General features: G+C 41.5%; 1 protein-coding gene across 1 annotated transcript in view; it reads right to left on the bottom strand.

Annotated features, from left to right (window-relative positions):
• The window catches only part of PCSK1 (proprotein convertase subtilisin/kexin type 1), a 61,801-nt gene extending 37,779 nt beyond the window's left edge, over positions 1 to 24,022 (bottom strand). The window contains exons 1-3 of the mRNA XM_063453673.1: positions 23,606 to 24,022; positions 11,181 to 11,285; positions 1,503 to 1,613 (exon numbers count right to left, since the gene is read on the bottom strand). Coding sequence (XP_063309743.1) covers positions 1,503 to 1,613; positions 11,181 to 11,285; positions 23,606 to 23,782 — 393 coding nt within the window. The 5' untranslated portion in view covers positions 23,783 to 24,022. The remainder of the gene's footprint in view (positions 1 to 1,502; positions 1,614 to 11,180; positions 11,286 to 23,605) is intronic.
• Positions 24,023 to 24,226: the final 204 nt, after the last annotated feature.

Here is a 24,226-nt window from a genome sequence, read left to right as displayed (position 1 = left end):
ATGCTGTATGATGGAAAGCAATGCGTGATATTCGCACACAGAGGAATTTTGAAATGTTAGAATTGCTTAAACTCATTCTTCAGGGAGATATCTATCAATAAGGGTAGGAATCTGTGTATTGGTGGTGTGGAGGGTAAATAATACCAGGTAGAGAGTAATAGCTCCTACCTCACCATCCCATTCTCTAGGACCCTATTAAGAAATCACATATAAACTGAAAGGATAATATTGGAAAATCAGAAATTTCGCATGGTTTAATACTGAATTTGCAGATTTATGGAAAATCATATCACTTTTTGATTAATTAAAAAAAAAATTGGGATTTAATAATGCTGTAACACACATTAATGTGCATTATATTCATTTTAAACTCCAGAGGAAAGTGATTGATACACAAACAACTCAAGGAAAGCACACATGATCACAGCTAGCTGTCTGTTTTTCTTTTATAAATATAAGTATTTTATAAGTATTGGAGCATTCAGCATTCATTGTTTAATGCTTCAACATTCATAATGTACAATAAATTGCAACTGTCAACAAAAACCCAGTGATAAGATGGATTGGACATATTTTGCAAAAGAAATCTGAATATCAAGACTTCAATTGCGTTATTAAATTTTAAACGATTAAATCCACTATAATTATGACAGATGTTGGGTAGTCTAGAAAAAATATATTCTATACAATTATATACCTACAATATATTTTATGCAGTTCTATACTAATAGTATGTTAGCATTATAATTTAGGTCTCTTCTCGTTTCCCCTCTCACCTCGTGGATATAATATAATTTCTCATAGGTAATATGCAGCTGTGATCCAGATTGTGACTCAGATATTAACCCCTTAAGGACCAAACTTCTGGAATAAAAGGGAATCATGACATGTCACACGTCATGCGTCCTTAAGGGGTTAAAGGGACCCTATAGTCAAGAAAATCACAATAGACACTCCCCTTTGTCCACCTCCCCTTCTCGTTAAATACAATTAAGGTCAAGAATGATTACTTACCTCGTTGCCAGCGCCAAGACTTGTCTGCTACAGCCTCCTGCTGCGCCTTCAAAGACGTCATAACGGCTTCTGCAATCTCAACCAATCCAATGCAACTCATAGAGAAGCAATGGATTGGACAGCGTATGTGTGGCTAAATGACACACTCCTCCAATCAAATGCTGCTATGAGCAGATTCTACAAACAATGTTTTTTATGGAAGCGTTAAAATGACTGGAGCACAGGGCCATTGAGATTAAGTGGTCTGGGGGTCTTTAGTGATCCTTAAATGAGTTCTAGATCAGTGGTTCTAACACTGTGAACCACCGCAACCCAAAGGGGATATGGTCAGTTTAAAGGCCAGTTTGAAAGATCTCCCTGACTGTGTGTGTGTGTACGGTAACTCAGCTAAGGAACGCAAGTGCAGAGTCAGCATTCTCTGTTATCACAATCTGTAACATAATTTTATTAAAAGTAATTATGAAACCAGGGAGAAAAATAACACTCACCAAATACCATTGCCGACTCCACATGGGATCATTAAAAAGCTTTTCTGTGTCTTCCCTGAAGATTGAACGTTTATTTCGATGTTTTATATACTGCTGTTCTGCCCACGACACCTGCAATTACAAACAGAGATCTATACAAAGTGCAGGGGATTGTGAGATTGACTCTTTGCTTGTTAAATGTACGCAAACATTTTGTTTTTGTGACGATCTATGACCAATCTTCAGCAAATAAATAAATGTATAAAAAAAAAAAAAAAATCCATACAATGAAAAAAGCTATTTAAAGATAAAGTGGCAAATTAGAAAATATTAAATAACATTACCTAATTATTGCAACAGATTATATTTTAGATTTAATTTCAGACTGACTATGAATCATAGTAAAACGATAAAAACACCTTGTATATCGCATCATTGAGGGCAAACCAAGGCATGGAAAACATCTACAGGCTCTACGAAGGTCTAATGTTGGATTCCCAGGATAGGAACCAGTGACATATTACGGAGAGATTTATAAAATATTCACTAAAAGAAAATATCTGACAAAGTTCTAGAAGTGGAACAATTACCATAAAAACGAAGGGACTCCATTGGAATATTCAACTGTTTACCATAGACGTTTGGTATTTTCCCCCACATTTTTGTAAGCATCAATTTTATAAGTTTACACATTGAGTTAGATTAGGTATTTTTTTTACCATTTTAGTTAATCAGAATACATGTTTGATCATTTTACCAGTACATAATCTTCATACCTTATTGTACTTCATCTTCTTCTAGACAGTAGAAGGAGGAAATCAGTGAACTTAGTGAATACCTGCTCAAGTGGCACCAGTCCAAGACTTAAATATGTTTAAATGCTTTAATACATTTATCCTAGGAACATTAGTTCATTTTTCTAACTTTGAGCAATTATTGCTCAGGGTGACATGAATTGCGAATCTGCTGGAATTATGGAAATAATATGTCACACACGGTGGAGACATGTCAGGTCCATGATGACTATACTTGACAGACAAGATGTTCTGAACTGCCATCTGATAATACTTACAACCAAGGCTCCCCAGACCCACACAGAGGGAATAGAATATTGTGGAAACATTGTGTAACTAACCTGTATTCCAAAGCCACTGTTCTCTTTAGGCATTATATTGGAGGTGGATGCAGGTCTACTATCGACCACAAATAAGTGTATGACCTGCAGTGAACCCTGGTTGGAATGTCTACACTTTAATTATCTTATTAGGGCCTCGATTTAAATAATTTCAATCAGCATCAGAAAATTACTCCAAACTGTAAGAAAAAAAAAAAACGTTTTAAATGATTTATCTACAGAAGTCACCATTAAAGTCTGGCAAAATTTTGGTAGATAAATCATTTGAAAAGTTTTTTTTTCTAACAGGTTGGAATAATTTCTGATGAAGATTCAAACATTAGATTCGGGACATAATGAGCAAGAGTCATATATTTCTATATTGTGTGATATGTTATATTATATCAAACACTGTTTCTTCTGCCCAGAGGTCACACCGTACCTATGTTTTACCAAGCAATGGCTGGGAACCAGCATGGATCGCACTGCATGAAGCATTCCAGATGTTTAACAACTATATTTCCCATGATGCCCTGCCAACATAAAAGTGCACAAACATCAAGCGTGCTATGTATAGCCATCACTAGGGATGTGCATTGGCAAAACATTTGGTTTGGTTTGGTACTTCCGAAATTCGGGACTTCGGCAGCTCGACACTTCGGTTCGGTTCAGTTTGGCAATCCGAAATTTGTGACTTCGGCACTTCGGACATTCAGAAGCATCCTAATGTCCAAATTGCCGAAATTCATCCGAATTTAAATTCGGACCGAAACGAATTGCACATGTATAGCCATCACCAACATAAAGGATTTATTTTTGATCCAAGCCAATCATACAGGTGTTTTCACATGGGACAATGGATATCGCCATTGAGCTCTGAATGTGGTGTTTACAAACCCTAGTTCCCTAAATGTGCCTTCAAGGGCACCTGTCCATGCACTGACCGTCTTAGCTAGCTTACAGCTATACTCTCCGTGCTTCGATGGGAACACCTGTCTGTGCACTGATCATCTTAGCTAGCTTACAGCTATACTCTCCGTGCTTCGAGGGCACCTGTCAATGCACTGATCGTCTTAGCTAGCTTACAGCTATACTCTCCGTGCTTCGAGGGCACCTGTCTGTGCACTGACCGTCTTAGCTAGCTTACAGCTATACTCTCCGTGCTTCGGGGGGAACACCTGTCTGTGCACTGATCGTCTTAGCTAGCTTACAGCTATACTCTCCGTGCTTCAAGGGCACCTGTCCGTGCACTGATCATCTTAGCTAGCTTACAGCTATACACTCCGTGCTTCGAGGGCACCTGTCCATGCATGATCATCTTAGCTAGCTTACAGCTATACTCTCTGTGCTTCGAGGGCACCTGTACATGCACTGATCATCTTAGCTAGCTTGCAGCTATACTCTCCGTGCTTCGAGGGCACCTGTCCATGCCCTGACCATCTTAGCTAGCTTACAGCTATACTCTCCGTGCTTCGAGGGGAACACCTGTCCGTGCACTGATCATCTTAGCTAGCTTACAGCTATACTCTCCGTGCTTCGAGGCACCTGTCCGTGCCCTCATTGTCCTAGCTAGCTTACAACTATACTCTCTGTGCTTCGAAGGCTCCTGTCCGTGCACTGACCGTCTAAGCTAGCTTACAGCTATACTCTCCGTTAGTGATATCGCGAACATAAATTTTCGGTTCGCGAACGGCGAACGCAAACTTCCGCAAATGTTCGCAAACGGGCGAACCGGGCAAACCGCCATAGACTTCAATGGGCAGGCGAATTTTAAAACCCACAGGGACTCTTTCTGGCCACAATAGTGATGGAAACGTTGTTTCAAGGAGACTAACACCTGGACTGTGGCATGCCGGAGGGGGATCCATAAACAGAGAGGGGGATCCATGGCAAAACTCCCATGGAAAATTACATAGTTGATGCAGAGTCTGGTTTTAATCCATAAAGGGCATAAATCACCTAACATTCCTAAATTGTTTGGAATAACGTGCTTTAAAACATCAGGTATGATGTTGTATCGATCAGGTAGTGTAAGGGTTACGCCTGCTTCACAGTGACAGACCAAACTCCCCGTTTAACGCACCGCAAACAACTGCAAACAGTCCATTTGCACAACCGCAAACTCCCTATTTGCACAAGGTTGGATACCAAGCTAGCCATGTTCCGTTCCTTGTTCTCACTGATGTCATTGAAGGTCTCTCTTACTCCACCCAGGAAGCGGAAGATGGAAAAAGATACTTGGTCGGTCCTCCTACTTCAAATTTGGGGCACTGCGCGTGCAATCTAATGTGCCACCAGATAGGAGTAGTGTGTTAAGTAGTACTATTCTTATCAGTTTAATCGCTGTTACGTCCCCTATCAGGGGACGTGTATATAAGGCATCGATTTTAGGAAGCGGGAGACGGAAAAAGATGCTTGGTCGGTCCTCCTACTTCAAATTTGGGGCACTGCGCGTGCAATCTAATGTGCCACCAGATAGGAGTGGTGTGTTAAGTAGTACTATTCTTATCAGTTTAATCCCTGTTATGTCCCCTATCAGGGGACGTGTATATAAGGCATCGATTTTAGGAAGCGGGAGATGGAAAAAGATGCTTGGTCGGTCCTCCTACTTCAAATTTGGGGCACTGCGCGTGCAATCTAATGTGCCACCAGATAGGAGTGGTGTGTTAAGTAGTCCCCCTCATCAGGCCTTTTTTAGTAGAATGTATAGCCCACTGTCAGTCCCTTCGGGATCCATCCCTCATTCATCTTAATAAAGGTGAGGTAATCTAGACTTTTTTGACCTAGGCGACTTCTCTTCTCAGTGACAATACCTCCTGCTGCACTGAAGGTCCTTTCTGACAGGACACTTGAAGCGGGGCAGGCCAGAAGTTCTATCGCAAATTGGGATAACTCAGGCAATCGGTCAAGCCTGCACACCCAGTAGTCAAGGGGTTCATCGCTCCTCAGAGTGTCGAATATCTGCAGTTAAGGCGAGGTAGTCTGCAACCTGTCGGTCGAGTCGTTCTCTGAGGGTGTACCCCGAAGGGCTGTGGCGATGCGTAGGACTTAAAAAGCTCCGCATGTCCTCCATCAACAACACGTCTGTAAAGCGTCCTGTCCTTGCCAGCGTGGTTGTGGGAGGAGGAGGATTACTTTCACCTCTTCCCCTGTTAGATTCCCCTTGTGCTGTGACATCACCCTTATACGCTGTGTAAAGCATACTTTTTAATTGATTTTGTAACTGCTGCATCCTTTCTGACTTGCCATAATTCGGTAACATTTCAGGCACTTTCTGCTTATACCGGGGGTCTAGTAGCGTGGACACCCAGTACAGGTCGTTCTCCTTCAGCCTTTTTATACGAGGGTTCCTCAACAGGCACGACAGCATGAAAGACCCCATTTGCACAAGGTTGGATGCGGAGCTACTCATGTCCTGTTCCTCGTCCTCAGTGATCTCTCTGAAGGTATGTTCTTCCCCCCAGCCACGTACAACACCACGGGTACCAGATAGGTGACAACGAGCACCCTGGGATGCCTGTTATGGTTGGTCTTCCTCCTCCTCCTCAAAGCCACATTCCTCCTCTGACTCCTCTTCCTCACAATCCTCTTCCAGCGTTGCCGCAGGTCCAGCAAGCGATGCTGATAAGGCTGTTTCTGATGGTGATGGTGACCACAATTCTTCCTCTTCACGCTCATCTACGGCCTGATCCAGCACTCTTCGCAGGGCACGCTCCAGGAAGAAAACAAATGGTATGATGTCGCTGATGGTGCCTTCGGTGCGACTGACTCGATTTGTCACCCTCTCAAAAGGACGCATGAGCCTACAGGCATTGCGCATGAGCGTCCAGTAACGTGGCCAAAAAAATCCCAGCTCCGCAGAGGCTGTCCTACCACCCCGGTCATACAAATACTCGTTAACGGCTTTTTCTTGTTGGAGCAGGTGGTCGAACATTAGGAGTGTTGAATTCCAACGTGTCGGGCTGTCGCAAATCAAGCGCCTCACTGGCATGTTGTTTCGCCGCTGGATATCGGAAAAGTGCGCCATGGCCGTGTAGGAACGCCTGAAAGGGCCACACACCTTCCTGGCCTGCTTAAGGACGTCCTGTAAGCTTGGGTACTTATGCACAAAGTGTTGTACGATCAGATTACACACATGTGCCATGCACGGCACATGTGTCAACTTGCCCAAATGCAATGCCGCCAACAAATTTCTTCCATCGTCACAAACCACTTTGCCGATCTCCAGTTGGTGCGGAGTCAGCCACTGATCCACCTGTGCGTTCAGGGCGGACAGGAGTGCTGGTCCAGTGTGACTCTCTGCTTTCATGCAATCAACCCCAAGACACTGCCGTATCCGAGATGTGGAACAGTACCTGGGGAGCTGGGGGGTGCCATTGATGTGGAGCAAGATGCTCAGCCGAGGAGGTTATGGAAGACGATGGAGTAGGAGGAGTAGAGGAGTAGAGGAGGTGGCAGCAGGCCTGCCTGCAAGTCGTGGCGGTGTCACCAACTCCTCTGCAGAGCCACGCATTCCATGCTTGGCAGCCGTCAGCAGGTTTACCCAATGCGCAGTGTAGGTGATATACCTGCCCTGACCATGCTTTGCAGACCAGGCTTTTGCACAATCGAGTACAGGTTGGGGATTGCCTTTTGTGCAAAGAAATTTCGTCCGGGTACCTTCCACTGCGGTGTCCCAATAGCTACAAATTTTTTGAACGCCTCAGACTCCACCAGCTTGTATGGTAAAAGCTGGCGGGCTAAGAGTTTAGTCAAGCCAGCTGTCAGACGCCGGGCAAGGGGGTGACTTTGTGACATTGGCTTCTTAGACTCAAACATGTCCTTGACAGACACCTGACTGTGGGCAGATGAGCAGGAACTGCTCAAGGCGAGAGACGGAGGGGCGGATGGTTGAGAGAGGGCAAGGAGAACAGCAGTGGTTAACGTGGCTGAAGATGCTGGACCAGGAGGAGGATGGCGGCTTTGAGTTTGTGTGCTGCTTGTACTCACGTGTTGATCCCATAGGCGTTTGTGATGTGCGATCATGTGCCTTCGCAAAGCAGTTGTACCTAGGTGGGTGTTGGACTTCCCACGACTCAGTTTCTTTTGGCACAGGTTGCAAATGGCATCGCTGTTGTCAGAGGCAGACACACAAAAAAAATGCCACACTGCTGAGCTCTGCAATGACGGCATTCTGGTGGTGGCAACAGCATGCGTTGATTGGTGTGCTGTCTGGCTGACCCCGGGTGCCGATGCATGCTGTCTGACTGTGCCACTAGCTCCTTGCGACGACCTCGCCTTGCTTCCAACTCGTCTCCTCCTCCTCCTCTCTGTCTCCCCATCTGAACTTTCCCCCTGTTCTTCTTCTCTTCTAGCGGGCACCCATGTGACATCCACGGACGCATCCTCATCATCAACCGCTTCACTTGTATCTGACAACTCAGCAAAGGAAGCAGCAGTGGGTACAACATTGTCATCATCACACCGTACGTGTGTAATGCTGCCTGACTGAGACATATCCATGTTATCTACATCCTCTGGCAATAATGGTTGCGCATCATTCATTTCTTCCAACTGATGTGTAAATAACTACTCTGACATACCAAGTGAAGCGGCTGTGGTGCTAGTGTTCGTGGTGGCGGCAGGCGGGCGAGTGGTAACTTGAGAGGTGCCCAAAGCTAAGCTGGAGGAGGATGGTGCGTCGAGGTTCCGAGCGGAAGCTGTAGAAGATTGGGTGTCCTGTGTTAGCCAGTCAACTATGTCCTCAGAACTTTTCAAGTTCAGGGTATGTGGCCTCTGAACACTGGGCATTATTCTAGGGCCAAAGGGAATCACAGCACCACGACGGCCCCTGCGGGGTGGCCTGCCTCTGCCTGTCATTTTTTTTCGATTAGTGGTACTATGCGTGCAAGCTACTGTGACAACAGATATGAGTGGCACTAGTGTGACATTGTGCCCTGGCAGGCCCTGAAACGCACACTCGTGAAGGAAACTGACTGCTATTATATACAGTCCAAAAAGTTTAGTTTTTTTAAATGCAAGCTATTGGGACACCAGATACGAGTGAGTGGTGGCACTGGGCAGGCCCTGAAACGCACACTCGTGAAGGAAACTGACTGCTATTATATTAGAGTCCAAAAAGTTTTTTTTTGTTAAATGCAAGCTATTGTGACACCAGATATGAGTGGTGGCACTGGGCAAGTGGGCACAGAATACGCTGTGAGCCTGACACACACGCTGGCAGACAACTAACTGCTATTCAATCTATTACAGTCAAAATTTTATTTTTTGTAAAAAATGTACACTACTGTTACACCAGATATGAGTTTCCACTCGTGAAGGAAACTGACTGCTATTATATTACAGTCCAAAAAGGTTTTGTTTTTTTAAATGTAAGCTATTGTGACACCAGATATGAGTGAGTGGTGGCACTGGGCAGGCCCTGAAACGCACACTAGTGAAGGAAACTGACTGCTATTGTATTACAGTCAAAAAAGTTTAGTTTTTTTAAATGCAAGCTATTGGGACACCAGTGAGTGAGTGGTGGCACTGGGCAAGTGGGCACAGTATACGCTGTGAGCCTGACACACACGCTGGCAGACAACTAACTGCTATTCAATCTATTACAGTGAAAATTGTATTTTTTTTTAAAAAAATGTACACTACTGTTACACCAGATATGAGTTGCACTGGTGTGACACTGTGCCCTGGCAGGCCCTGAAATGCACACTAGTGAAGGAAACTGGCTGCTATTATATTACAGTCCAAAAAGCTTTTTTTTGTTAAATGCAAGCTATTGCGACACCAGTGAGTCAGTGGTGGCACTGGGCAGGCCCTGAAACGCACACTAGTGAAGGAAACTGACTGCAATTATATTACAGTCAAAAAAGTTTTTGTTTTTTTTAAATGCAAGCTATTGTGACACCAGTGAGTGAGTGGTGGCACTGGGCAAGTGGGCACGGTATATGCTGTGAGCCTGACACACAGGCTGGCAGGCAGGCAACTGCAATTACATTACACAGAAAAAAAAAAGCAGACTGATGTTCTAGCCCTAAAAATGGCTTTTTGGGGTCCTGTCCTTACAGCAGAGATCAGATGAGTCCTTCAGGACTGTAGTGGACAGCAAATCAGCAGCAGCTACACTGTCCCTACTCTCACTAAGAATGCAGCTTGACAATTAATGTAAAATAGATGCTGCCCAGGAGGTGGTAGGGTCTGGGAGGGAGGGTCTGCTGCTGATTTGCTGGAATGTGTCTTCTGACTGTGAGGTACAGGGTCAAAGTTTACTCAATGATGACGAATAGGGGGCGGACCGAACAGCGCATGTGTTCGCCATCCGTGGTGAACGCGAACAAGCGATGTTCGCCAGGAACTATTCGCTGGCAAACAGTTCGGGAGATCACTACTCTCCGTGCTTCGAGGCACCTGTCCGTGCCCTCATTGTCTTAGCTAGCTTACAGCTATACTCTCCGTGCTTCAAAGGGCACCTGTCCGTGCACTGATCGTCTAAGCTAGCTTACAGCTGTACTCTCCGTGCTTCGTGGGCACCTAACTCAGAAATGAAATGCCTGCAGAGTATTTGTTAGTGTTATAGCTAACTGACCCAAAATAGTCAAAAAGACTATGCTGAATTAAAAACTAAAATCAAACTGACAACTTGAAGCCGAACAGGTATCACAGGATCAAACATCGAGTTTGTTCAAAGGAGCAGCTAGTGAGATGGTTGTAGGTCACTATGGTGCTTGGAACAATTTGTGCATACAGTGAATGTTCGTATGCATCCCGAATGTCCCTACTTAGTAAGGATGGTTACTTTTTGCCAATACTACTCTTTCCTAATGTTAGTGTGGTAAAAAATCACAGTAATATTTTTTCAAACGATAACAAAAGTGCTTTGAAATAAGATGCTGTACATAACATTCCTTTTCTAAATGACATTATCAGTCAAATAAATAGCTCTCAGTAGGTTATGAAACAAATAAGGAGCCAATTTGTTGTAAAAATCATGGCATTACCTTTTTTTTGTCTGACGTGTAGCATGGACTTTATGCATATTGCGTTTATGCTGTCAAGCTATGTGTGCTTGATGCAAAATCTGCAATAAAGTACTACCAAATTTGTGGAGGTATTTGCCCAATGACTTTATGGATTACCCGGCAAGGTAGAACTCGTTTCTATGCATTTTGAAACATGTTGGGTACACTGGGCTAATGCCACATTTACTGGGCACACTCTCTGAGCTTAGTGGGTCATTCGGCATAAAAACAGTAAAGAACAGAGATCAAAATTTGCGTCCTTTTTGTTGCTGACAAAATAGCCTTTTCTGAGCAACTCGTGTCATTTTTTTGTCAACCAAAGAATTTGCTGTTAGACCTTTTAATCCATGTTACACTTCATGGAAAAAACTGCTGATAACAAACACCACAGATCATGCAAAAAGCACACGGTCAACATTTGCACAGTAGAAAAAATGTCCTGGAATAGACTAGTTTAACAACCCTCCAGTCACACCACCAAACTGAAAGTGTCCCTCTTCAGCCATTTTATACTTTAGGAGAGATCGCTATCACCGTACAATTATTGTGTTTGTGAAATATTACACTTACTCGCTCATCGTCTAAGAGTCTTTTCGTGATTCGCAGAGCACTTCTTCGAGATCTTCTCGGGTGATCTCTGTGTCTGAATAAGAAGTGATTTTCAAGTGATCCAATCTATAGGAAATATTAATTGTTACAATGATTAAAAGAGACACTTTTTTTTTTTAAATGCAGCAAAGATTCTTGAGACTCCCAAACAGCAATTTCCAAATAACTACTAAAAACATCTGTATTCCTGCAATTATCGTAAAGGACCCTACATTCCTCTAACATCTTTACCATTGTTTAGGGTATATTGCTATGACTATCACATAGCAAATGTTTTAGAAGATGTGCAATGACAAATGATTACCACGAGTGGCATAGAAACAAAGAATGTGACGGCAGATAAGATCCATTCGGCCCATCTAGTCTGCCCAATTTTCTAAATACTTCCATTAGTCCCTGGCCTTATCTTATAGTTAGGCTAGCCTTATGCCTATCCCACGCATGCTTAAACTCCTTTACTGCGTTAACCTCTACCACTTCAGGTGGAAGGCTATTCCATGCATCCACTACCCTCTCAGTAAACTAATACTCTCTGAAATTATTTTTAAATCTGTTCCCCTCTAATTTAAGACTATGTTCTCTTGTTGTGGTAGTTTTTCTTCTTGTAAACCATCTGAGTGAATTAAGGATTTGCCCTTGTATTTTTGTCACTAAAGTACTACGTGTATTTTTACCTTATCTTTAATGTAGTTTTACCTTACAAAGTTTCATGAACACAGTATCTCAGTGCAATGTTATACAAGCAATGAAACACCACACAAAACAAGGAGGGGTATTCACAAAAGTGAGAATTCGAAGTGAAGCTATGCTGCCAATTCGGCTACTGTCGCCTTAAATTTGAAATTCTCTTTGAATTCAATTGGAATTCTCACTGTAGTAAAAAAAAAAACTGAGTGGTTTAAAATGATAATTTGCTAGTTTCCTCTAAAACTCTTCTAACATACTGTTCTCTCTTCATTAATTTATTTTTATGATGATTTTATTACTAATATCTATTTTTTCCACCAAAACAGAATGCAGATCTAGAGAGACAGACAGACAGACAGATAGATAGACAGAAAGATAGATAGACACACCAAAAGACAGACTAACAGAGATAGATAGATAGATAGATAGATAGACACACCAAAAGACAGACTAACAGAGAGAGATAGAGAGAGATAGAGATAGATAGATAGATAGATAGATAGATAGCCCAAGCTCCTGGTCCAATATAATTATCAACACCTCAAAATGTAAAAAAAAAAATACATTTTAATTAGGAAGCACCCAACACAACTTCTACATTTAAAGAAGCCAGCCAATCGACCAAGACGAATGTATCTAGATCCCTAAAACCTTTTAAAAAAACATGTGTGCAAAAAATGAGTATCAGTAAACGTTACTTGATTTTACAAAGCATTTCATCCTAGAGATGTATTGAATCAATGTATTCTATGGGGAGCGTTCAGAGCGTGGAAATGCCAAACTAAGGTGCTGCACTCAGCACTAAGATAGGAAGCACCTCTAGTGGCCGTCCGAGTGACTGCCACTAGAGGTGTTACTAGGCAGCAAAGTAAACACTGCCTTTTCTCTGAAAATAATCTACGGAGTATTAGATGACTCATAGCTTTTCCGCATGCATGTTCTCCCACTGAAGCTATCACATTAAAGGAGCGATAGCCTTTTGACTGTAATTACACAACAAACACATTTTGTGAGCTATACAGTGGTCACAGAAGAGACTACGTGTGTTGCTTGAGAAACGCTAAATAATGACTGGCTTGCATGGCCCTTATTTACTCTATAGCTACCCTGCAGCAGGGAATGCAGTGAGAGATTGCTCCGGTGTTCGCATGAAGCCAATTACTTATTCCTGGTTACTCTGACGTCAGAGTTTATGAGAAAGGAGACATTTAATTGGCAATGCTGGACTTTATTCACAAAAGATGGATGAGTCATGCCACAGCGAATTAATCTTTATTATTAGCTAATTGGTTTCATTACCTCAATATGTCATATTATTAAAATATCCTATTTTCCATATAAAATGTGGCATATAAAATATCCGTAACAAATTTAATAGCAATGAAAGTCCTTGAGATAAAAAAAATAAATAAAATAATTAAACCATTTTCAGATCAAATCTGCCTTCCTGGGCTCACAAACACACTGCCTTGGTTCTGTTTAAACCCCCACATCAAATGTTTTAAGAGCAAGGAACGGTTTAATCCACATTTTCAATAAACTCATTCTTTTAATTTATTTTAGACTCCATTTGTTTAATTATAAGGTTTATTTACTAAAACACCAAGGTTGACAGGGGAATTCTAAAATAAAAAAAAATTGCTTTTCAAATCAATTCTGTTTTAATGAGGGATTTTATGTTAAACGTTCAATATCATTTAGTTAGTTCATAAGATGTCTTCTATTTACAGCTTAGCTCACGACAATGGTGATGTAAACGTGACTAACATGTCAAGGTAAACTGGGGACAGTTTTTGTTCTGTAGCATGCTATAAACCGTGTAAAATGGGGGGGCTCAAAAGCCAGTTTGGAATATGATTCTGATGTTATTACATAATGCTTCTTTTAATACTGGCCTTTTGCATCCAAGATCCTTCAAAGAATTGTGTATGCGAGATTGACAGACTTCCTCGAGTCCAACTCTCTGCTAGACCCGCTTCACTCTGGTTTCCGCGCTAAGCACTCTGTGGAAACGGCACTGACCAAAGTATCCAATGATCTACTCGCTGCAAAATCTCGTAGTCACTACTCAATTCTAATTCTCCTTGACCTGTCTGTGACTTTTGACACTGTTGATCATCAACAGCTTCCTCTCTCAGCACTCTCTCAGTGTTTCTTTCTCTGGCTCTGTTTCTTCTCCCCAACTCCTCTCTGTTGGTGTCCCCCAAGGTTCAGTCCTTGGTACCCTACTGTTCTCTATCTATACTGCCTCCCTTGGTAAACTCATTAGCTCCTTTGGCTTCCAATATAATTTCTATGCGGATGACACGCAAATCTATCTGTCCTCTCCTGATCTCTCCCTGTCCCTCTTGACTAGTGTCTCTGACTGCCTCTCTGCTGTTTCTAACTGGATGGCTGCCCATTTCCTTAAACTCAGCTTGATCAAATTGAAATTCTGGTTGTAACGGATCACCTGGCACCCCGACTGGGTACCTCCGTTGAAGGATGCTCCTATCACTTCCTGAGGACTCCAAGCACTGCAGCAGACACCACAACCACCGAACCGGAGAAGCATACAAATGCTCTTAAGCATATGAATGCTGTAAAGAGCTGAACAGGAAAAGCATACAATCAGCTTACACTCCTGGCAATCAGCATACAATCCAATTCCCCCAATAACGAGACGACACTTTGTTTTGAGGGTCAAGCAGAACTGACTGTACCGGCACATACAGCCTCTTTTTTCCACAATCCACAAACATAGTACTGCCCACAGGGTTTTGAAATACAACCAATCAATCCGTACAACACACACAGACACTCCCACGTAAAATCCTTCCCGTCTGCCTGTGATATGATTACTGAACACAATGGGTAATATAATTATCACAGGCAGATAAATACAGTTTTATAAAACATATCACAAGGACCCCAAAACATGCAATAACCCCATAAAAATATATCCTCGGAACCGGGGGATCTGGGTGAACCACATATTCACCCAGATCCGTTCAGTAGTTTGTAAGATACAGTTTAATGCAGATTCCGCAGAACATATACAGGCTATATGAAAATTAATTACTGTATAATGTGTCCCCTGTTGTATAGTTTAAAACTACTGCACGATGTCTTTGTGCACCAAATACCGGCGAGATGGCACCGTGTAGAAAAAAATGTGTCTGTGAGTTAAAATGGCCTCCATCCATTGTTCTCACCATGTGCTTCATCCATTGTTCTCACCATGTGCCTCTGATACATGAAATGGTGGCCACCCAGTAACTCCACAGTATGTCCCCAGATGGTTCTTAAAAGGCCAGTAGCAGCATAATAAAATACAACATGGCCAAATCAGTTCCTAGAAGGGCAATACATCCCAGGGCCACAGTCGCAGGGCAAGAGGCTGGCAAGCAGTCCTCTCCAGGCACAAGTGGCGGGGGTGGTTCTGCCACACTGGTCTTTCCTCCCTCAAGAGTTGCTACTCCTGTGTCTGTCTCCCTCCAAGTCAACGGTGCTACCATCAGCTCCACCATGCAGGCTCGCTGCCTAGGTGTTCTCTTTGACTCTGACCTCTCCTTCAAGCCTCATGTTCAGTCTATCACCAAATCCTGCCGCTTCCATCTCAAAAACATTGCGCGCATCCGCCCCTACTTAACGCCAGATGCGACTAAGGTATTGGTCCATTCCACTGTCCTTTCTCGCTTTGACTACTGTAATCCGCTTCTCAGTGGTATTACGTGCTCCCAACTTGCGCCATTACAGTCCATAATGAATGCGGCGGCGAGGCTCATCTTCCTGTCCGCCTGCACCGCCCATGCCGCACCCTTCTGTCAGTCCCTACATTGGCTTCCCAGAAAGAAATATTCGCATTTTGTGCCTCGTTTATTTAATTCTGTATTTTTATAAAGTTTCAGAATATGGTAAAAAACTAAGATGTGTGGCAAAGCTTAGACAACGAGAGTTGAAGAGGTGTACAGCCACCATACTATCAATCAATGTATCCCTGTAAGGTATAGTCCCTAAAGACACTGGTCCGGTACAGAATGTCACAAGTGATTAATGACACTGAGATTGTTACAGTATTTATTAAGATGTTAAAGAAATCAATGTTAATCTGACAATCCCCAATCCCTTAGCAAAGCTAATTATGGATAAATGATTCTAAACCATATGGCCTTCCCTATTACACTTATGTTAATGTACATGTTTTCTGAAACATTACAAGCTACGGGTGGCCAGTGATAGACTGAGAGACCGTCAGCTGACACGCTTAGCCTATCACTGCTGTTTGAACAAATGATTCCACATTTGCTGAGCACTCTCAGAGAGGAAGTCGGACTGGCTCCTGGGGGAATCTGTTACAATGTTAAACCATTTGAAAATGGTAAAGTAAGACGGTACCTGGGAGACACTGGACACCATAACCACTTAATTGACATAAAGTAGTTTTGATGTCGGGGGTATTCTTTAAGGCAATGGAGATGCATTTATTAATATTAATTAATTCCTTCAACAAGTGCAGTTATTTTGGGAGCACTTCTAAGCTAATTCAGGTCACAGCTCAGTTTTGGTAATGTGGTATGTCATGTGACTTAGGTTTTTGGACTATAGGCGTAGATCTAGTCGTACAATAACACAACGTAACAATATTTACTCAGTGTTGACACAAGTGAACAACAGATGCAAGAAATGTGTAGTAACCATACCAAACAAAAGTGTCACTATAGCAAGGTGAGTACAGGAAGTTCCAGGAAAAAAGAAAGTTAGGGAAAATCTGGGTTAGGGATTAGTGGGCCTAACTCCCAGCTAGCACTACGAACTATACCAATATCAGCCAAAAACATATCAGGACTTCTAACATATCCTGTCTTATGTAAATGAAGATTTATGGCATAAGATGACAAAATGTAAAGTTTTCAACAGTTTACTCCTATCAAAGCTGCCATTTCCCATCAGTCACCTCTCATAATGGGCGAGAGTGATCAAAGAAATCAACATCTCTGACATATCATTGCACAGAAACGAGTTTTGGGAGAGTTTTGTACTATTGCGTGAAAGCACAAAGATGATATTTGTAAAAAGTAAAAAGTACTTTACACTCAGACACCACCATACCATAAACCATGCAATCAAGATGAGACTCCACAGGTAAATCCTAGACGTAGAAGGATCAATTTGTTTTATACCAGTTAAAAAGCGTCTGTGCACAAGTCTAATGTCATCTAGGGAGCCGCTATATTTATTCTTCTATATTGATGTTTTCCATGCCAGCGTAGCTGATTAGATATGGACAATTGTAAACGCCATTTTTACGCAACTTTTACCTGATGCTTAAATATTATAACAATAATAAATTAAGGGGTCAATAAATATGAGCCTCATATTTTTCACTGAAGCTTCAAAACGTTTTATATTATAATAGGGAAACATTTTTTTTTCTCTTATGGTTTCGTTAAATTTCTGCGTGGTCTATTGAACTATATATTAGCCCGGCAAACAAAAAACTTAACTGTCCAGTAACCTTAGGTATAATAAAATGTAACTTTTAATGAATTCTCAAGATAATAAGAGCTGGAGAGAAATCAAGCTCTAAACGGACATAACATAGAAGAGGGAGAGAAAAAGAAAATCGATAAGGGTATAAGTCCCTACTAGGTTAATAAGTCTCTCGGACTGCAAATGCAGACTGGCACTAAATAGTTAAGCTGGAAGATGATATAGGGTCTCAATTTAGCAGTAACACGAAATCATCTAAACAGAGTGTCTAAGTCTAATAGGAGAGACATGCAGAGTGCTGGCTGAAACTCGAGCAGGGAAGCTCACTGGAGAGTGTCGATATAATAATAACAAGTAACAGCCAGTACAACTGGAGACAAGATAGTAGTAGGGGTAGAAAAGGAAAAAATATATACATATAGATAGTCAGACAGGCTTAGCAAGAGGTATAAATAGATAGATATTCTGTCTAAATCCCCAACGGGTATTGAGATATTCTGATAAATATCAAGTCTAGACCAAATAGATTGTCCAGAACGGGCAGATCGTTCAAATACCCTAAACTGGCATGTACTAACTCTTAATAGTGCAACTTAGTAGGCTAGAAGTCCCTGCCTCTGCCTAGCAACATCTGATAATGTGGTCAAGTTGCATATGAGCATAAACGTCCCCAAAATATAGATAGAGATAGGGAGAGCTGAGCAGAGCGTCTGACTGTGAGAGACCGCTAGTATAATACTAACAAATGCTGAATGACGAATCTACAATCAATAGGAGTCTAAATACTGCAGAGATTTCTAAAGATTTCTAAAGATTTCTAAAGCTCAGCTAAACTAATCTAGCTCAGTGAGATAACACAGCTTGTCAAATTGAGCTACACGAAGCAAAGCCCCAACGCGCGTTTCGCCTGTGAGCGGCTTTTCAAGGGGTGAATAAAATCCTCGTGTGTCCGATTTTAAATAGGGCGCCAAGCGTCCTGATTGGTTGGTGGGAGGAGCAACGAAAATTTGGTCCGATTAACTCCTACCATGCTGGGTGAATCATTATTGGAACCCAGACAATTAGTATAAAAAGGTTATACATGGAAAAACCTGAATTATGACCATACATAAATAGGGATATATGCTTGATGTGTAATAATACCCTAAGGGATTAGTAAAAGATCGATGGATTACTAACCCAACACTAATTACAGGGTATGAAAAGTCCCCTAACTAAAAACTAAACGTTATAGTAGTAAAGAGATGGTGATAACAAAGTGATAATTGCAACATCGCATAGTTGCAGAGTGGTACGTGCTTGGATACAGTTTCTGTACCAGTTGATACAGATATATCCTGGTCGTTAACATGATAAGCCTGCTGAGTGATGCAAGGCTGTTGCACTGTTAGTATTAGAGGTGAAGTGGCACATACTTTACTGCAATGTCAAGGCTCATGATGAATGCTGACCATACGGATGATAATCCTGAAAGGTACAGACTAGCATATAAAGTTGGGCTTTCCAGAAGTACATGTCATTTCCCGAGCCCAGTTTAATCAATAGCTGCGGTGGTATTCTGTACAATACATCATTACAGAACCCAATATGGCAGATAAGGGTAAATATGTGGGTTCCAAGATGGATTACTGAAAAGTAATAGAGAGTAATGAGAAATCGGGGGTAAAATACCCAATTAGTGCAAGGTCAATAGAATTATAAGTGATAAGGGAATATCCCTATATATACATGTGCCATCAGTGAATGATCTGACATTATTTATGAATGAAGGGGGTATAGTTATATTCTTCATTCAAGCCACAAGGGGTCAGTGTCTTGAATGTATAGATCCATTGTGACTCCTTTTGTAATAAAAGTCGATTTAGATTCCCTTTTCTAGGGTGAGGAAGAAGCTTTTCGATTGCTTGGAATTTCAAGCAGTCTACATTGCCACTATGAAAATTCTGGATGTGTCTGGCAATTGGGGTAGGGGTGATAATGTTTTTGATGGAGCCGATATGTTGCAGGATTCTGCGTCTAAACTGCTGGTAGGTCTTACCAATATATTGTAGCCCACAATCGCACGTTATCAAATAAATTATATTGGTGGTGCTACAGTTTACAAGGGCATTGGTGTGAACTGTGATTTTAGAGCAATTAGACTGAGTTAATTTAGATGGTGAAATGTATTTGCAAGCTTTGCAGTGTCCGCACCTGTATGTCCCTTTGGTTTGGGTAAGCCAATTTGGAGTGGCCTGAGGGGATGCCAGGTGGCTATGGACAAGCATATCCTGTAAATTAACCGCTCGCCGGGCAGTTAGTTCTGGTAGTAGTTTGTGAAGTATAGGATTATGGCGTAATATTGGCCAGTTTTTGGATAGTATATTGGACATGGTGGCCCATCCACTGTCAAAGGTCGCAATGCATCTGGGGGTGCATTTATAATCGGACACACGAGGATTTTATTCACCCCTTGAAAAGCCGCTCACAGGCGAAACGCGCGTCGGGGCTTTGCTTCGAGTAGCTCAATTTGACAAGCTGTGTTATCTCACTGAGCTAGATTAGTTTAGCTGAGCTTTAGAAATCTTTAGAAATCTTTAGAAATCTCTGCAGTATTTACTAGCGGTTCTTTAGACTCCTATTGATTGTAGATTCGTCATTCAGCATTTGTTAGTATTATACTAGCGGTCTCTCACAGTCAGACGCTCCGCTCAGCTCTCCCTATCTCTATCTATATTTTGGGGACGTTTATGCTCATATACAACTTGACCACATTATCAGATGTTGTTAGGCAGAGGCAGGGACTTCTAGCCTACTAAGTTGCACTATTAAGAGTTAGTACAGGCCAGTTTAGGGTATTTGAAAGATCTGCCCGTTCTGGACAATCTATTTGGTCCAGACTTGATATTTATCAGAATATCTCAATACCCGTTGGGGATTTAGACAGAATATCTATCTATTTATATCTCTTGCTAAGCCTGTCTGACTATCTATATGTATATATTTTTTCCTTTTCTGCCCCTACTACTATCTTGTCTCCAGTTGTACTGGCTGTTACGTGTTATCATTAAATCGACACTCTCCAGGGAGCTTCCCTGCTCGAGTTTCAGCCAGCACTCTGCATGTCTCTCCTATTAGAATTAGACCACTGTTTAGATGATTTCGTGTTACTGCTAAATTGAGACCCTATATCATCTTCCAGCTTAACTATTTAGTGCCAGTCTGCATTTGCAGTCCGAGAGACTTATTAACCTAGTAGGGACTTATACCCTTATTGATTTTCTTTTTCTCTCCCTCTTCTATGTTATGTCCGTTTAGAGCTTGATATCTCTCCAGCTCTTATTATCTTGAGAATTCATTAAAGGTTAAATTTTATTATACCTAAGGTCACTGGACAGTTCAGTTTTTTTTTTTGCCATTCAGATCTATGGGTTAACCCCTTTATCTTCTGTCCAGATACTCTACTCATAAGCTTCATTCCACTCTCCATATTTTATATATTAGCCCGGGCTGCATGAGCATGTCAGCTAAGATAAAGAGGTGGATATTGGATAATAACATTTTAAATATCCCTGAAGCCTGGAACTGAAAACGTTTGTGTGCAGAGCTTAAACTGTTTATTGTTTTGTACAAACAGTATTTGCAGTCCACTTTGATAACGTTATCTACCCATAGAAGAATTTTTTTTAAATTTTAGAAAAAAATACAAAAACCTTCCTAATGCAAGTGAATACAAAGAGATAACGACACTAAGCGTCACTTTGTGCCAACTTCACGTTGACTTCATGGATAGTTAACTAGGCATTATTATTGTTATTAACAGTAAACCACGTCAGTAATGGCACAGTACTTTAGGAGTTAGAGGGTAAGGGCCCTATAAGTGGCAGGGGGATTCGGGATCTCCCTGCTCAGTATATGTGGGATGGTTGGATCTAAAACGAGGAATTCACGGGCTCTTTCTGCACAGGAAACAGAGACATATGGAGAGTGAAAATCCTCAGAGCTATCCCATTTATTATTTTTAACCCACACCTTAATGCACACTGATGGCAATAATTATGGCGGGTCCCTTAGTTAATTGTTTCATGACCTGCTGTGCATACTGTATACTGGATGATAAGGCAGTCACATGACAACCTCCCAGTGTTGCATCATTTGTGTGGCCTCATCAGGGGTTTTCCTGAACAGCATGCTTGATACTGATTGACTGCTCTTTGACAGCTGATGTTTTCATGTTAACAGTCAATAAATCAGCATCAAGATGGCTGAATCGGTTTGTTTGTTTTTCTTTTCGTTTTTTCCATGCTTTGGTAAATACCATCAGTAAATAGTTTGGGGCGACCTGTAACATGAGAAAATGATTATTGAACACTCTCCTTCATAAGTCAAAGACATTCAGCAATCTGCGCAGCCTGATATGTTTTTGAATTCATTTTAACCAAAGTGCTGCTTTCTAAGTCCCATTTCTGTGATTGTCCAAATCAGTTGCTAAAATACAGCACTCTATAGCTAAATGCCACCTAGTTACAGTTTGCAATTTGGTTTTCAATTCACTACAATTCACGGATCATTAAATAAACCCGAGAGGCAAAAAGAGACATTCAGGGAGTAAGAGAGTAAAAGAGATCACATAGCTATGTCAAAAATTACCTACTAAGCCCTCAATTAATGCTTTTCTAACAACCTACTTCGTACCCCTACTTTTACCCTCTGTGTCACTACACCCCACTCCCTCTAGAATGTAAGCTCATTGAGCAGGGCCCTCCACCCCTTTGTTCCTGTACCTCCAGTTGTCTGGTTACTATTACATGTTTGTTAGTCCACCCATTGCACAGCACTACAGAATCTCATGGCGCTATATAAATAATAAATGTATTAATAATATATATTCATTTTGGAATAAAATCTATATTATGTTTAAATGCTACCATTCTTACACCAATGTTTGCATGTTTCCACCAGTGTAATGAAATGACTTTAAATTATAACCATTGATCACACTTGTCTCCGCAACTAATACAATTACTATTATTATTATTTATGAAGTGCCAACATATTCTGTAGTGCTGTACAACGTAAACGCTTAAACGTAGCATTGAGTGCCATTCACTATGCGACTGGTACATTAAATCAGTATTTCTCCAATCCCGTGTCCCGTTTACATCACGCCTTCGTTATCTTAATTATATGTGATTGGTCCACACCAGACACATATTTAATATCAAACTGTGACCCTGATTCTTTTTTACTGGACATACCGTACTGTGTTCCAAGCTGTTAATAAATCCGTATCCAGTCCTGTTCAATGAAGAAATGCTGTGGCTGTTTGTATAACACTGCCATATTGACTATAAAAATATATATTATGCTCTGTATGCAAATTATGGAGATTAGTATTAACGATACTGACAGATCTCTGGCAATATGATGTCTACAAAAACCCTAAACATATTTCATACATCAGTTTTATTCATGACTCAAGAACCCAGTGATCCCTATCAGAGGTGCAAGTACCACCTGTCTGATTTAATACATGTTATTAAGGCTCTGCAACATAGTAACAGGCCCCCCTGGTTTATGAGTCACAGCAGCAAGATGATAGGAACATACAAATGTTTATTGTTGTGCCTTAATTACTGCAATTCAATTATTGATGCTCCCACCAGAATGTGTCATTGATGAGTGATGAGGATGACAAGAGAGAGGGCTACATTTTGACTACAGTGTAATCTGTACCTTTTACAATGCAAATTCTAGAATTCTGCCCCAGTATTCAGGATTCTACAGGGTTTAGTCTGTAAACCAGGAATGCTAGAGAATAGACAGATTTCAGACCATAATAGCTGAGCTGCAAAAAGCAGAGGGATCTTCTAATTCAACTAGTTATGCCTATTTTTTTTCTCTGGCTTTTTAATTCTGCCAAAGATTACAGTTAAGTGAATGAATTCCCACTAGGTCCTGAAACTTGTTTTGTTTTTCCAAAGCTTAATTCCATGCAAAGGATATGCAGATTATCAAACAATCTATCAAGAAAACCAGATTCCAATAAACATAAACAGCTACTCTGTGTTCTGTGTCACTACTTAATAGACCCAGAATAGAGTAAGCAGGTCACATGAGATCTCACACACTCGCATGATATTTAAGTACATACAGAAAATGTTCTGTGTGGATATTGGTGTACAAACCCAACAGGTACATCTGACAGATTAACATTAAAAAAAGTTGCAAGACAGACTTAGACTTACCTGGCCAATGTAATCATATGCCAACTGTTCGGCCAGCAGTTTGGCTTCTTCAGACCCCCCAGGAACCTCTGCAGCCCACTCATTGACATATTGTCTCTCTACCCCAGTTACACATAGTATACAGCACCAGGAGAATACAGAAACCAAAACCATGTACTGAGAAGATCTTCCTTCCATTTCCAGTGGGTATATGTGCAATATGTACAATATTTTAAGAACAGACAGGAGTGAATGTGAATTCCTCTTCTTTCCCCCCTTGTTGCTATGTGAACAGATAGTACAGCAGGTCTGTCTTGTAGAGTCTGTGCTGGAAAACAAATAGCAAAGACCTTCTCTGGATTCAATGGAAATGAGTATTACCACGTCAAAGCTACGTCAAGCAATCTTCCATCGCCTTAAATCTATAGGGTTCTCCTGAGGGAGGAGAGATGCTAAAATAGGAAGCAGGGATGCAGGCAGTCCTGTACCCGGGGAGAGATCAGTGGGAGGAAATAGGCAGGGACCGCCTACAGGAGGCAATAGAGTCATCACACACAGAATGCACAACAGATACTGCTCTGCACACACTCAATAATACACTGTATCACTGCTCTGCACACACTCAATAATACACTGTATCAT

The sequence above is a fragment of the Pelobates fuscus genome, chromosome 5, assembly GCF_036172605.1.
Source record: "Pelobates fuscus isolate aPelFus1 chromosome 5, aPelFus1.pri, whole genome shotgun sequence".
In the NCBI taxonomy this organism is placed as follows: Eukaryota; Metazoa; Chordata; class Amphibia; order Anura; family Pelobatidae; genus Pelobates; species Pelobates fuscus.
Note: the sequence above shows the minus strand (reverse complement) of the source record. Positions and strands in the feature narration are given on the sequence as shown.